Source organism: Thunnus thynnus, chromosome 13, assembly GCF_963924715.1.
Source record: "Thunnus thynnus chromosome 13, fThuThy2.1, whole genome shotgun sequence".
Taxonomy (NCBI): Eukaryota; Metazoa; Chordata; class Actinopteri; order Scombriformes; family Scombridae; genus Thunnus; species Thunnus thynnus.
This window is the reverse complement of record NC_089529.1, coordinates 20,066,803-20,083,572: the sequence shown is the minus strand read 5'-3', so window position 1 is coordinate 20,083,572 and position 16,770 is coordinate 20,066,803. Positions and strand designations below refer to the sequence as shown.

The following is a 16,770-nucleotide window of genomic DNA, read 5'->3' as shown; positions in this document are numbered from 1 at the left end:
TACTCTGCACCCAGCCAAGAAACAGTCTATATATATATAACCCCCTGTAAAAGTTTTTTTCACGTAAGTTTTTGTACAGATTAAACAAACAAGATACATGTTAATTAGTCAGTTTTAGAGGTGCTGATAGGCAGATTTTGTTGCCTTCGATCAGTCTAGTGCCAGACCAGCTGTTTCCACATTTTCAGTCTTTATAACAAAGCTAAGCTGACTGACTGCTGACTCCAGCTGCATATAGTGTTCAAACATGAGAGTGGTATTAATCTTTTCATCTCACTCTTCACAAAACAGCAAATAAACATATTTCCTAAAAATGTCTATTTTTATTTTGAAGTCACCCTAAAAAACAAAGTAAAATGTATTCTCCTCTAGCAGGTCCTACTTGGCAACTCCCTGGACTGAATCTGTGTGACTAAATCTCTGTGGACTGCAGCCCTCCTGAAAAAGAGCACACATACTCATTTGTGTTGTTTATGGGCCGCTTGTGTCAACAGCAAACATTTGAACTGCACATTTTCTTCCTCTGAGAAGAACTTAACCTAAGTCAATACTTAGGCTACACACAGTTTACTGATGAAATTCCTGTAATTTTTGTGCATGATGCAGCTTTGCCCCTATAATAAAATGACACATGGGATATGAAAATTGGTGTATTTCCTCTAAACACCACAGTGGGTGGTGCTCTCTGTTGGTGTTCTCTTTCTATTATCCAGCTATACTCACTCATTGTCTCAAAACACTAACAAAGGACATGAGGGAAACTCTGAAGATTGAGTTCCTATAATTGAAAGGTGAAATCCACAATAGCTATTTACTGTAAATGGCAGCTACCATTGCAGTAAATTGTTTTGTCTTAAACTAAACCATACTTTGTTGTTCAGTAAATAAATAAAGTCTTTCTTTATATTGTTTTTATTTATTTGTGTTAACTTAGAGTATGAACTTGTTTGCATTTACAGTATCTCCTGACTTCTACAGGTGATTTCACTTCCCAGCTGAAAGTTGAGCCACTAACCAAAATTCTCTTGTACCGACAGACCCCAGCCACCAGAGGGCAGGAGGAAACCTCCGTTACTATGAGGGGTTACTGTTTAAGCAGCTCAAAGAGCTGAACCAGGCCTACCAGCCTGTTTCCGAGGAGCCCATCCAGCTGGGAACCTACAGCAGACCTAAAGACCATCTGCCAGAGAGAGAGGCTTACGAGGCTCTCTGCAGAGGGGAGGGAGTCAGAATGGTGAGACTTCAGGAGAAAAATGAACGAATTTTGAGAGTTAGGTCACAATGTAAATGACAACCAATAAGAGAGGCAGTTAAAATACCTGATCTTTCTGTATATATCTGAAGTGTTAACACTTTGTAAACTACATCCTAAAATACCTGATACTTTGATCTAAGTACTAAGCCTGATAAAATGACAATATGCTTCATTAATGAATTAATTAATGTATTTTATATTAAAGAGCAATGAGCAAGAATCTGTTCTCCAGTTTGTAGAAATATATACTGTCCAGTTAAAAGTAAAAACAAGCTAATAAGCAAGGGTCTTGTTTGTAACTTGTTTACACAGGCTCTGCAGACACAGAGAGGTGTTGTCAGTTATTCAGGCCAATTAGAGCTCTTTTCAGTGTGAAGTTGGCAGGAGTTGTGCTAAGAGTTATGAGGTCACCCAATTGTACTAATCATAAAGCAATTATGAAGTTGTAAATTGTCCCAACAAGTACGACAAAACAGATAAGTAGGAGGAGAAATGTCAGTCACTGTCTATACATGCAAAATAATGTAAGTGTTTGAGTGCACTGTTGGTATGCAGGAACTTTGATCAGAGTAATGGCAACCCATCATCTTGTGAAGATTTTGGCAGTCAAAATAAATCAGTTTCCAGATCCTCTTAGTCAAGCCTTTCCAAATTCAAATGAGGAATTACTGTATAGACAAATCATTCAAAAGGTTTATTTCTCTCTGTTGATCCTTTACATTTTTTCAGACTGAAGCGAGGCGCAGCCGTTTGTTCTGTCGCTACCAGGATGGTAAGAGGAACCCTCGTCTCCTGCTGAAGCCCATTAAGGAGGAGGATGAGTGGAACAGCCCTCACATTGTACGCTACCTGGACGTCCTATCCCACGACGAGATTGAGAAGATTAAAGAGCTGGCTAAACCCAGGGTGAGACAAGAAGCAGTGGAATTTGTATTTCTTAAAAAAAAAAACAGATTAATATTTAGTTATTCAGAGGCTAAATAAGATCAATACCGAGAACAAAATCCTTTCCCACGAGTGTCTGATATCAGGCACGTGTGCTGATGTAGTAGTGTTTTATAACAAGGAAACATTCCAAATAAATTGTATAGACCAATTATTCCTACATTCTGAAGGCACAGAACCTGTTCTCTCTGAATGAAAGGGTGGATAAACTCTGATATGGAACATATATTATGAGAAAAAGTTATTTTCTTCATCTGTCTTTTTGTTTTCTCTTTGTTTTTAAGCTTGCCAGAGCTACAGTCCGTGACCCCAAAACAGGAGTCCTGACCACAGCTAACTACAGAGTATCAAAAAGGTAATTATTCAGAGGTCCTTGCCACCATCTTATGGATTTCAGTCATTAGAATACAGTTAGGGTTGATTATTTTCAGTTTTTGTTATTTATTTTTAATACCATTTGCAGAGTAAAGCACAGTATTGCAGCCGTGTACCATATTATTTCTTTGTAATTATTTGGAAGGATTATTGTGCTTTGCCTTTTCTCCCAGTTTTCGCTTCACTCTCAATGACCAGAAACATTTTGTGAGCTGTTATTGCTATAAAGGTACCCATTTTACTGCTGTGAAATGTGTGTGGAAAATGTGACAACATTTGGATGTGTGGGGACATAAAAGTCTTGTCAAAAAAATAAGTTTAAACTTATTTAGTCCTCATACAATACATAGATATGTGAAGATTGGATTATAGTATGCTGTAATGAACTTATGGCCATGGACTGTAGTCAGCAAAATGTAGGCAGGTTGGATCAGGTAAAAAGGAGAACTGGCAGGTGGGACATAAACAGGATGGCTACAGGTGGCAAAAGGTTAACAGGTTTCAGGTCAGTGAACAGGAATGTTTGCACCATTAAGGCTGTAAAACAACATAGACAATGTGGGAAAGGCTAGTTGTGAGCAACAAATACTAAAACTGATTGCTAATGTTGGGCATGCGAGGAGTGATAGAAACTAGATGGACCAATCCCCAGCAATAAGCACTGAACATTCAAAGACTTTAATGCACATCACCTGTGTGCCCAGTGAAGATGTTTGAGTCAAAGAGACTTTAAGGGCCTGAAATGTATTTTTAAATTTTTATGACATCATGTTACCTGCGACAGAGGAAGTCAAATGCATGTATCAAATTTCACATGATTGCTTATTTTCAGACTATAGGAAGACTAGAGGAAGTCAAATGCATGTATCAAATTTCACATGATTGCTTATTTTCAGACTATAATTATAGACTCTTCTCTATTAGACAATTGTTTAATGAAATCAGGTGATAACAAATCAAGATGACCTTCACTTTTATTTATTGATTTTTATGATCTGAGGTTTTATAATATGATGAAATGAAACTAACCTTTTTTTTTTCTAGACTTCCAACTTCCACAGATCGCTAAGTTTGAAGAGCTTGGATATCCATCTAGTGTTTAGTGTCTGTGTGTGTATGCATGCGTGCATGGTATGTGCTTATATATGTTTATGTTTCTTCAGTGCATGGTTAGAAGGGGAGGAGGACCCCGTCATTTTCAGAGTCAATCAGAGAATAGAGGACATCACAGGCCTTACAGTGGACACTGCAGAGTTACTACAGGTAATGTACTTTATACTACAGAATGACATGAATTACTATATCATATTACTGTGTTTAACACTTAATGATATCCATTTCTCAATTTTCACAAATGTTATTATTCATACACATAATGAAAATTAAGCAAAATAAGTACAACTGTGGTCAAAAGGACATGAAATGGGTTAAAATGAATACCACAAACACCAGAGAGTAAGACAAAGGTTCACATAGCAAGTCTACAGAAGCAAGTCTTTTGAAGGGATTAAACTTATTTAATTTGATCTGATATACCTGAGTTCCACAGTTTAAAGTCAGCAGTCTCCTGCTGCACTACTTTTCATGGATGGAAAAGTTAAACCTTGTGGCATCTTGTGGCCACAGTCAGAACTTTCAGTACAATCTTCAGTAAGAACCTTAGAAAAGGTTTGATTAACAGGTTTAATGGGACAGTTCACCCAAATCACAAAATACATATTTTCTCACTCTACCTCAGAAGGGGAGCAGAACTTTGTTTGTGGTGTTCAAAGCATTGAAAAATTACATTTAAAAACCTATGCAGCAGTGTGTCTTTCCAAAAACAATGTCACAGTCACTCGCTGTAAACTGTTTTCATTGGAACTGCTTTCTACCAAAGGAATAGTCTTTTGTAGTTTTAAATTCTAGTTTATTTGTACATGTTAAAGGGGATGCATCATGCACATTTCCAGATCTATATTTATATTCTGGGGCTCTACTGATATATCTTTGTGTGAGATATACTCCTCATCTATCTCATACTGGCCCTTTATGCAGCCCCTCAGTTCAGCCTTTGTCTGAAACAGGCCGTTTTAGCTCCTGCCTCTAGCTCAAGTTCTCCCTCTCGATGAGCCAACTGTATTCTGATTGGCCAGGTCCTGGAATCTGCCCCTCGGCAGACTTCTGGCAGCTCAAGAGGCTACGTAAACAAACAGTAATATTAAGATTTCACTTCTTTTTCTTGATCTTCACTCAAATGGAAATTTCTAAATAAATATATCTGTACATGTTTGAACCCAAATCTGATCCGAAATATGCAAGTGGACAACATTAACAACCCGCGGAACAACCTTAGCAACAACCTTGACAACAAAGGCCATCAACGGATAGCCGATTGTGGGCATGTGCAAACAAGTATCATCACGAGAGAGAAGTAGAGGTAGCATTGTAAACATATGTTCACCTCAAGTTGTTTAACATAGAAATCCAACATCATAACAGTACAAAAAGCATGATACAGTTTGTCCCCTTGAAGATAATATAAAGGACATCAGAATGACAAACAATACAGTGCTCAGAGGACAGAATCCCAGAAGGACTTATTCATTACCTCTAAATAATATCAAACACTAATCACTATATCAAAGATACATGTAGATACATTTTGCCAATTCATTTTTAATCATATTAGCCTTTATATAAATCACCTTTGTCAATGGCTGACCAGGTTGCTAACTATGGAGTTGGAGGACAATACGAGCCACATTATGACTTCTCGAGGGTGAGTTCACTTTGTGGGTGAAAGTGTGTGTGCATGAAAATTGATATGACATGCCTGCGTGACATACCTCCCGCTTTCCTATAGTTTCCATAAATGCCTTCTATACTTTAAACTTTGCTTTGTCAGTGTGTTGTATTTGGCAACCATCTATGGATTTCATGTGATCTATAGATGTGTGTACTATATAAATCTGTGCAGCTGTCTGGAATTTTGCTACAGAGTGATTGATTTTATGATATATAATGCAAAAGGTCAAGGGATGGGCCCACACTGATGGAAATGATTAATGATCATTGTCTTCTGGGAATATCCTTGAAGAAATAACTGGCTTTATGATTGATTGATTTATCTTCTTTAGAACAAATTATGAAGTGTTAATGCATAGAGGAATTATGTTTTTAAGCATATAATTTGAAGCTATTATTATTAACTCAAATGGAAAGTGTAATTCAGTAATGTTTCTGACAAATAATAAAAGTCTATTTGATGTGAGAATAGTTAGTGCCCTAAGTGGCGGGCTCCTAGTGCAAGTCTTTTTGGTGATGGGTTAAACGTTATAAACATCTGTTGCAGCGTCCTTTTGACAGCAACCTCATGGTCGATGGAAATAGACTTGCTACCTTCCTAAACTACGTAAGTACATGTGTGTGCAAGTGCGCAGTGTTTTCATCATGTATTTTATTCTTGAATTTTATCTTTGTAGAAAGATGAGCCAGATGCTTTCAAAAGATTAGGCACTGGAAATCGTGTGGCAACTTTTTTGAACTATGTAAGTACGTGCATCCAGTCGCCGTTGATTGAAGGGGAGTAGTGGCAGTCACCTGAAATCTACGCTCCGGTCGTCTTTTGTTATAGCTTCATGGGCATATGCATAAGCTCTGGTTCAATCTTGGACTTGGATTGATTGACTTTCATAGAGATCCTCCGACTTGACTGCAGCGTGTCAACACATCTCTATGGTTTGGAACTTATTATGTGATTTCTATACATTACATATCCTAAAGTGCTGGATAAATATCTATTTACTTGGATGACTGAGAAATGTCACTGACAAATAATTAAGAAATAAGTATTTCTGTCAATCAGTTCTGGTACATGTTGTGCTGAGTTTTGTTGGCCGTCCCCCATTAACACATTGATATGAAGGCACTCTTTATTTTTCCCTTTCTAACACTTGAGCTGTACAACATAAAATTATGTTCAAAAAGAGAGAAAAAAACATTTTTATTATAGAATGAGGTATGTAGTTGAATTGTCTTGGTTTTCATATAACTGGTGATGGACTGGAGTTCACTGTTCACCCTGCTGCATGATGTGGATGCGCTTTAGTGCATTATTGATCTACATCATGGATGTGAAACTTATATGAATAAACATATTTAAGTTCATCATGTTACATGGATAAAACAGAGGAGTGTAACAAGACAGAATACAATGAAACCCATGATTCCTCCAGGGGAACTTATGGTCAGGTAGAAGCAAATAAACCAGAATAAGATAACAATTGAAATCATGCATTAAAACATTGCAGGAAGAGTTTGAAAGTTAGATTGAGAGTTAAATTGTAAGAACTGTTCAAGAATAGTCAAGAGGATATTTAATTCTACACTGAAAACACATGGTACAAGGAAAACGCCTCACAAAGCGACAGTACAGTACATGTTTTATTATCATTACAGATCACAAACAAGTTTAACTCATGGAGAAATGGATGCATTTTGAGAGATTACTGAAGTGGTGTAACATGTTATAAATGCATTATGTTGGCATGTTAAATTTTGCTTTGAAGAGTAAAACAAATGTATGTTTTGCTTAGCCAAAAATGCAGACGTGTGTTAAAAAATGCATCCTTTGGGGATTGTTGGAATGCAGAGAAAGTTTCTAACCAGTGTGTTGTCTTTTCTCAGATGAGTGATGTTGAGGCCGGAGGAGCCACAGTTTTCCCTGACTTCGGAGCAGTAATCCGGCCTAGAAAGGTAATAACAAAACAAGTGTGTGTTTGTGTGTGGCAGTGTGTCAGTTTAAGGATTAATGTGCTGAGACTTAGTAATTATTCATCCTGTCAGTGATTAATGATTTCAGTGTCCGTTTCCTGTACATCATTCTGTATTGCATGGCAATTTGCCAAAATACACAATTTTGCAGTGAAAACTGATGAAAGATGTATGTAGAGGTTTGTTTTTTTGTTGCATGTACATGTATATTACATGTGTATTACACCCTTTTTGCTTAAGGTATTAATCATTGATTTGTTCAAACTGATACATTATTTTCTCAATGGCCAATCAACAAAGCTCTGTCAAAATAGGCTCCACAGAATATCCAGTAACATCTTACTACTTACTGACTTTTTTTCCCATTTGCAGTTGTTTTTTTTATCTTCCTTGTGCAATGCTTATGTACACGTGTTTCATAAATGTGTCAGCTGTTTGCTGCAGCACAGTCTTGTACTCTTTTTGCCAATTTAGCAAGCAATAACATAGTTGTCAAGCAACCAAGAGTTTTTGTGAGGAACCCATGTGTCATTGTATTGCTGCAATAAACCACTCTCAGCTTGAAGCCGCTTGTTCTCCAGGTCTTATTTAATCCAGCTTTGCGTTTTGGATCTTCATGTTCCTTCTCTCTCATGTACACTAGATTTTCCCACCATTTTTACACAGTTTTCATTTTTCCACAGGGAACAGCAGTGTTCTGGTATAATCTGTTCAAGAGTGGGGAGGGAGACTATAGGACCAGACATGCAGCCTGTCCCGTCTTGGTAGGAAGTAAATGGGGTGAGTTCTGATTCATTTCAATTAAGTAGTTATAGATTAAATGGAATTAAATAAAATCTGTGTTCTGCCTGAAATTGAGCTAATCACATTTGTATTATTTGCAAGAAGATAACCCTACACATCGCAAATTAGGGCTGAGCAATATGGCTGAAATAAGTATCATAATATTCCCAGATTGACTCCATGATGTTGAGATCAGGGCTCTGTGGGGGCCATACCATACCATCTGTTGCAGGACTCATCATTCTTGTTGTTGCTGAAAATAGTTCTTTATGACTCTAGCTGTATGCTTGGGGTCATTGTCATGTCATGAATAAATTTGGGACTGATCAGACACCTCCCTGATGGTATTGCATAATGGATAAGAATCTAAACATCTAGGGTGCCTAAAACTTTTGCACAGTACTGTATATGATGATATCGCCTTACCATTCAACTGAAAGTCAATATGTAATATGTAATTTTGAATTATTGCCTAATCCTACCACAGATCGGGTACCACAGAATTATTGTATTCGTTCCTCCAATTTAAAAATAATGGGAGCATGATGGCTCAGTATTGCCTGTCATATCTTAAGGCCAGCTGGTGCTTTTCTCATTCCTGATTTTCATTCTATATTCTCAAGTTTCATTCAAAACTTTTGTTCCATACATTTTCTCATTCACTATTTAAAGTTTCAATATGATAATTCTCAGGAGAGAAAACAGCAATAGAAAGCTGTAACAAAAAACACATGAGCAATATACTTGACTCTGCAAAAGACCAAAAAAAAGGAATTTATAAACAGATTTTAGTTATTGTTTTTTTTAATGGTTGTTAATATTAAAGGAGCACTTAAAATTGCCCATATTCTTTTTAATAAAAATCACAATAATGGGCTTGATAGGCAATTGATAAAACAACTTTTAGTAGTACTAGTGCAGTGCCCCTTCAAAACGTGTCTGTTCAGAACGGGCCGATTCTCAATACCCAGAGAGAGTTGTGCCCCTCCCCTAAATGTCTCTCATGCAGACTATTGATAAATGCCACAATTTACTGATGCTCCCTCAATGCCTGAGATGCAGGCTAACAGTAGACTCTACAATTTGAAACATGGAGGAGGCTCAGTGATGTTTTGAGGTTGCTTTGCTGCCCCAGGCACTGGGTGCCTTGAATCTATGCAGGGCACAATGAAATCAGAAGTCTATCAAGACATTTTGGAGCGAAACATACAGCTCAGAGTGGGAAAGCTGTGTCTTAGTCGCAGGTCATTGGACAAACTGGAACTGAACTGAACTGAACAAAATGGACTGTTCTAAAATGGCCTATCAGTCCTGATCTGAATCCCATTGAACATCTGTGAAAAGAGCTAAAACTTCCAGTTGGCAGATGGCATCCATCAAATATGAGAGAACTGGAGCAGTTTGCTCAAGAAGAGTGGGTCGAACTACCAGTGGAGCAGTGTAGAAACCTCATTCAGAGTTACAGAAAGCGCTTGACTGCAGTTATTGCCTCCAAAGGCTGTGCTACAAAATATTAAGTTAAGGGTATCAATATTTTTTGGCCATGCCATTTTCATTTGTTTTATTATTTTAAATAATATGTTGAGTTGAAAATCAAAAGCAAAGTTTCAGTTATATTCAATGTGAAAGAAAGAGTGATGGATACCACATACTTCTGTCAGTTTCAACTTAATACGGTGGAAGGGCACCAATGTTTTCAGCTACGTCTGGAAGCAATGATGACACGATGTTATGTATTCCATGTCTGAGAAGGGCTTTAACCCTATCCAGCAGTGCAGTTTTGGTTTTGTTTACCAAGGTTTTGAGACTCCACCACCATCTCAGTAATGGAAGTGAATGGATGGTTATTTGTGCATTAAAATATGAAAAAAAATCAGCTGCAGTTTGTCTCCCAGTTAATCTCGAATATGGCATCTTCTGGATAATCTACATATCTCACTTTGATCACTTTTCAGTGGAACTATTTATAGAAGTCCCCTCCAATGTACACACACTTAAAAACTAAAAAGAAGCTTTTTTTCTCATGGAAACCCTTCATTGGAGGAACAGGATAAGAGAAGGCTTTCTTTTACATTAGTCAATAATTTTAACACTTGAAATCTGCTAAACACTGTAGCTTAATCATGGGAACATTGTTGATATATTGGGCAGGGTATGTAACCAGCCTTGCCAGTTTAAACCAAGAGCCTTACCAGCTTATAGACTATAGAAGTTGAGGTTATGTCCTTAACTCATTTATAGATAGATGGATAGATTTTTCTTCCACCCTTTTAAGTAGTTCCTATAAAAGTGGTTAAGAAAATGCTTAATCCAGCAAGCACAGCATACTTTTCTGAGGAGATGATGGACACCACTGCAAAGAGATTGAAGATCTATACGTTTCATGTTTTATTAGATGCACTTTTACATTAAAACTCGCACCAAACTTCTGGAGGAATCTTGTAACCACTGGTTTGGTTATTTTTGGCACTCAAATATTTGCTGTTTTTTTTTTTTTTGTAGTGTCAAACAAGTGGATTCATGAGCGAGGACAAGAGTTCAGGAGACCCTGTGGCCTGACAGAAGTGGACTGAAGTTTGACCCTCACCCATGCAACATGCAGAGACACACACACATACACACACACAAACACCAGCCCCTCCGTAGTGCCTTCATTCTGGAAATGATGAAACACCAGACACATTGTACAACACTTACATAAGCATTCTCTGGCTCAACTTGTCTACAAGATCAACAAATGTTTTATAAGGAAGTTATGACACTGGTGTGTGGGATCTAGCTGAAGAATATCTTTTTTTTTTTGTCTTTTTCTTTTTCTAAGATCCCATCCCCTCACCACCACTCCTTTATGAAGTAAGTAAATTAAATTACAAATTAAAAGAGAATGTAGTGTGGATAGAGTTAACCAGTGAACAAAAAGACAAACATGTCTCCACATGTTTCCCAGTGTACACATGTTTTATAGTCATTAATATCAAATTCAAAATTAATTACTGGTAAATCCAAATACCAAATCATCTTTCCATTGATATCAAAAAGTAATACATGGCTCTCAGGGGAGCATCCCCCAGACTGCTTCATTCAGCTTTTTTACACAGTTAAAAGCAACATTAGCATAAGTGATAACACAGAGAAGCCTTATGAATTTAGCTAATATCTTAGCTGTAATAAACACCAAAACATACAGAAATAGTAAAGAAAACTTGAGCTAAAGGTGTGATTTCCATACATTTAACATGGTTTGGCATAAGAAGCATAAACTTAGTAAAGGTGTTTTTGATGAGTAATGAACTGCTCTTCGTATTGGACACATACTTGTGGACACAACTTTAGACTTTGTACCACATTGAGATGTTCCTGAGTTGACTATTACCTCTGAAATGTAATGGTACAACAGAACAACACATTTTCAAGTTTTTGTTTGCCAGCCGGAGTGCCAGCTTACAAACACATGTTGGATCCAAAGTGACCATCAGTCATTTAGACAAAAAATGGGCACACATGCAAATCAAAGTTTTTGGTATCTTCATTACTGACCCTTCATGTCGTGATTTAAAAATGGCCCTATCTTCCCGTCCCTTCTTATATTCTTTATCATTTGCATCCAAAGCATTTTGTTTCCCTTCAAACCTGACAGAAATACATTTCATCCAAATCATGTCCATGAATTTTTTATTTATATAGTATTTAAATTATTACACTGTTGTTCCACTGTGTGCTCTTTCTACAAGATGGCAGTCAAGAAAATCAATAAACAGTGTCTTTTATTAAAATGTCTTGTGTCTTTTTATGTGCTTTCTCATTCTGTAATCAAACATGGTGTTATTGCCCAGGACGCAGGATGGTTTGCATAGTGGTTAAGTCTGACACAACTAACTGCACAGGAGTCATATAAAAGGCCTGAAAAACTAATGTAGAGTAGCATCAAAGCAAACTTGTCCCACTCTCCCCAAACACTGCTTGGTCCATGCTTCTTGGCACCCTACTCCTAATCCTACTAAAGTGATCGCATCTTATTACTCAGTAATGGGTAGCTAGCAACAAAAGAATGTGAAAATCCGTAGCTGGCACCAGATCTGTCGCTCACAGGTATGCCATTTAAAGGAGCCCATGATATATCCACACCTCTACTTCAGAGTGCACGCACACCAGCCTTAGCAATTGCTCTTCCAATCCCGTGTGAAAAACACTTCACCATTTGCTGGTCTTTTTAGTAGAACAAAAATTATATTTTCTCCTTCAACAAAACCCTCAGTGGACATGAGATACTGATCTGTAAGTCCTTAGTGAGAAATGGAGGAGGACAATCATTTAAACTTGAATAGGTGCAAATTTCAATAAAAGCTTATCATTGCTTTTTATTTTAGTGGTGCCCTCACTAATCATAAGATATTGATGTGTTACTCCTTAGTGAGATATGGAGGAGGGCAGAAAGCAAATATGCCATCGTTGGTATGCAGTGCTGGGGTGTAATGAAATACATAGCCACAGGCTACATAACTGCATACGTCTTTGTCTGATATATAGTAGTTACACTATCGGGACAGGCTCTTTTATAAACAGCATGGTGCTTTAAGAACCCAGATAAGAGAGATTTTTAAGTACGTAAGATACACTCTGTTGATTGATAGTTGATAGTCACATATCTACATCTACTGGGAACTCCTCAACCCTAGTTTTTTAGTGTTTCTGTGCTGAAAACAATCTAGTGGGCTTACGAGAGAGGTATATGAATGTACTTTAAGGACCAGTGTGTAAGATTTTGTGGCATCTAGCAGTGAGGTTGTAGATTGCAACCAACTGATAACCCCTCCCCTTCCCCTTCCAAATGTGAAGGAGAACGTACAGTGGTCGCGAAACTCGCAAAAAACACAAAACGCCCTCTCTAGAGCCAGTGTTTGGTTTGTCTGTTCTGAGGTACTACAGAAACATGGCGGTAGATAAAAGGGCTCATTCTAAGTTAACGGAAACACAACAATTCTTAGTTTCATGTGATTATACACTATTTAAAACATACTTATTACTATTACATTTCTTCCAAGTCCGTTCCAGCAGATGCCACTAAATTCTACACACTGCACCGTTAATATATCTTTGAAATCCATGGATGTGTGACATATGGGAAGATCTTATCTTAGATTAGATCAGACTGTATGTATTTTGACATTCCTTATTTAGGAATTATTATATACAGCCAGTATTTAATGTGTGGTGATTAGATTAAGCGTCTTTGCTAGGTGCTGCCATGAGAGCATTTTTACAGATCTGCTTTTGCCATTTGATTTTGGATTCAGTTCTTATCCCACTGAGGGCTCTGGTTGAAAGTTTCAGTGTCTCTCAATTGTGTTAAGAAGCCATGTAGTCTGATCCAGTTTTTTCTGACATTGACCTGCCTTGATCACTGAAATGACTCTGTACAGGCCTGGTGCACTGTCCTGCATTGAAAATAAATGTATTAGCCAACAAAGAAACAAATTATGAAGCAGTTAAAAAGTCTTATCCAAATCTTAAGTGTGTTAGTGTGCAGATGTTTGACTGTGATTTTCAAGGGGGTCACAGCCAGTGACCCCCTTGGGATACTTTTTATTGGACAAGTGAAAGTTGTTTTGGCAGTTTGAGTTACTTTCAGCTACTCTCTGTCCTATTTTGGCAATTTTGGACAATAATAAGTTAAGCTACAGGTTAAATGGTGACTCTAAATTATGCATAGGTGTGAATGGTTTGTCTGTCCATATAAACTCTGTCATAGACTGTTGATGTAGGCTAGTCCTAACTAGCAACAAGAAGAGAACTACATTCTATCATTTCTATTTAAAAATGTCTCCTGCAAAAGCTGCTCAGTATGTTACTTCTCTTCTCAAATTGAAAACTGCAGCTTATCAGAGCAGATCTCAGGACTGTTATCATAAACTCTAGTCCACTATGGTACATACTGAACTTGGGAAGACCCATTCTACTCTACTTTGCACCTTATACATGGAATGAATCACAAAGTATTTTGAAACTTAAACTCCACATTCATATATCTTCTTCACACCCGCTGTGCACCATCGGCCTTGGCGCAGCAGGGAGGCAATCTTATAAACTTGGAATGTTACAGTACTGGGCTTACGTGACTACTTTTCTCAGGCTCAGAGGACCTATGGGCTTGGTAAGCTTTCTCTTCATAAAATTACTGGATCTGGAATGTGCACTGGATGTCATGGGGATATGATTGAGCAACATGGAGCTAAATACATTTATGCCACCTGCCCAGAGCCATGACCTGACTAGAGTGCATACAGGAAGGGGGGTGCAAGGTGGTGCTATTAGCTTATTGCTCTGATGAAAGGCACCAAGGTGATTATTTTGGTCAAAAACAACTGAAAGACATTCTACATTGAAAAACATGCAAAATAATCTGAGAAAAAAGCTGACTTAGCCATACCTTCAGTGTGACCGTTTTGCCTGTACTTCGGTCTGTATTTCTGCACATTCCCAGAGCTCCTGGTGGCATATGACTGAGGCTGCGTTTCATTAGTTGTTCAACATGCCCTCGTTGACCTACCTGCCGCCATGACAGTTGTCGTTCCAATTCTCTGAAAAACTCAAGTGAACTTTGTGAGATCGACCCTTCGAGGGCTTAGGGAGTGAGTGATCAACAGATGGAAGTGGGGCCCCATTCATTGCTATCAAAGTTGCTCAGTGGTGCACAAAGCCAAAAAAGTTAAACTTCCGGGTATAAAATTACCCGGATCTTCTGCACCTGTGTGGTCCATAGAGCATTTGCACTATGGACTTCTGCCAGCCGGCTTGAAATGTGATCAAACTGAATGGATCAAATTCTGATAGTGAAATGAGTTACTTCGCGGAGGTTGTGACACTCAAAAAACGTCTATTTCACAATGTAAGTCTATGGGAAGAAGTCCTTTTGGGCCCAATAGCATCTTGACATGAATTGGCTGCTATTTCAAATTTGCTTCAAAGCCCAGGGCTGTGCCTGTATTCAGTTCTCTTTAAATATCCATGGTTACTCAGTGCTGCAGATTAACCACTGTGCAATGCGGTTTCTCGTCATTTCAGCTATGACATCAACAAGTTGCTGATTTTCCGTATTCAAAACAGATGTTTGCTGTCTTTTTACTGTTATTTTGTGAAAAGAACTTGCCCAGTATACTTGTTGTAACATTTCTGTTCAATTTTCATTTCCTTACAAAGATGAGCTGTTTGGTTTTTATTACATCTGCAGTTTTATATCATCAAACTTCTTAGCAAAGTTTCACATTCACAAAAGTACATTTTATAACAGCAAACCTTTATTTAATTTTTATAAACGAAATGTAACAATATATACAAACTATTCAGCACTCCACAAACCCCAAAGCCTTAAAAACTCTTGTGTATGTGTAAATATGTGTAAATTGTATAATTGTCTGAACTGCTGAACCTTTTTTTTCCCTTTTTCTTCTTCTTTTTTCTCTTTCATTGTATAATTTATTTGCCCCTTAACCCTTGGCATGTATGTCTATTGATGTTTATTATTGTTAAATTTGCAATAAATTAAAAACAGATGTTTGTGATTAGAACAAACTGATGAATGTCTGAGCAAACAATCTGCAAGTGTTATTTACAATATCCAGATAATCAGAATAGTCATGTCAAAATTAAATTTTTGTCAGTGCTATGGAATTTGCTTTATGCAATTACTTCACTAGAATGTTGCAATTCCCCATTATTTGCATTTAGAACTACCCATGTTACTGAATTATGCTGTTTTGCACACCATTTTCATATTATAGTAATGTTAGGCCATGCAATTGTGTTTGTTTATGATATTATGGTATTAAAGGGTCAGATGAAGAGACAGAGCTCCTCATTAGGTTGAGACTACTGACTGCAAGGGCAAGTGCATTCCCCTCCCTCCCTCCCTCCGTTTCCCTCTGCTCTCCAAATGGCCTTCGTGCAACATATGCTGTTACTTCATACCAAGGGCTTCCTGTTAGAGCTGTTGTGTCTTGGAATTGTTATGTCACAACAAAAGAATGTACAATGATTCACTGCAATGATGATGAGACACAACAGCATCTTTTAATGGATTTGTCATTTTTAGCTTAGGAAGCCTGGGATAAATTGAAATCGCATGGTGTACATTTTAATTTGTTTCAAATCTGTCAAATCTGTCTGATACAGATAATTATAGGTATTGTATGTTTAAAACTGTTTAAAACAAGATGTGTTATGATACTACAACCAACTGTAGTCGACAGCATCACGGTAACCAAACAGATGCTAGCTGAACTCCAGAGGAGGAGAAGTCTAGCCAAATCTTGATGCCTCTCCTGGAACATACTGGACTTATGAACTAACAGCACTTTATTCAAGATTACTGCATGGATGTTTTGGACTTTGGCACTGGTATGTACTCCATATGTGATTGTTTTTTGTCATGAAATTCAATAAAGATCTTTTAAAAACAAACTGCTAATGAAACTCAGCCTGAGAATTTATCTGAATCCCTGCCCCTAGAACATGACCAATCCCAGAAGTGCAAAGAAAATCTGAGAAGCACAAAGAAACAGGAGAGGTTTGGGAAGATAATGAAGACTACACAGACAGATAAAGGTAGATAAAGGTCTTTATGTACAAAATGTTTTTTCCCATTGGATTATATTGGTAAA

General features: G+C 37.5%; 1 protein-coding gene across 5 annotated transcripts in view; it reads left to right on the top strand.

Moving 5' to 3' along the window:
- Nucleotides 1–11,886, top strand: part of LOC137195864 (prolyl 4-hydroxylase subunit alpha-2-like) — a 32,133-nt gene extending 20,247 nt beyond the window's left edge. For 3 of the 5 annotated variants that reach the window (XM_067608531.1, XM_067608529.1, XM_067608534.1), the window contains 10 exons: nucleotides 1,038–1,234; nucleotides 1,985–2,161; nucleotides 2,485–2,555; nucleotides 3,739–3,838; nucleotides 5,283–5,336; nucleotides 5,910–5,969; nucleotides 6,040–6,105; nucleotides 7,244–7,312; nucleotides 8,014–8,110; nucleotides 10,616–11,886. In XM_067608531.1, the coding sequence (XP_067464632.1) occupies nucleotides 1,038–1,234; nucleotides 1,985–2,161; nucleotides 2,485–2,555; nucleotides 3,739–3,838; nucleotides 5,283–5,336; nucleotides 5,910–5,969; nucleotides 6,040–6,105; nucleotides 7,244–7,312; nucleotides 8,014–8,110; nucleotides 10,616–10,686 (962 nt within the window). In that variant the 3' untranslated portion in view covers nucleotides 10,687–11,886. The remainder of the gene's footprint in view (nucleotides 1–1,037; nucleotides 1,235–1,984; nucleotides 2,162–2,484; nucleotides 2,556–3,738; nucleotides 3,839–5,282; nucleotides 5,337–5,909; nucleotides 5,970–6,039; nucleotides 6,106–7,243; nucleotides 7,313–8,013; nucleotides 8,111–10,615) is intronic. The other 2 variants (XM_067608532.1, XM_067608533.1) reach the window with 2 other exon arrangements.
- Nucleotides 11,887–16,770: the final 4,884 nt, after the last annotated feature.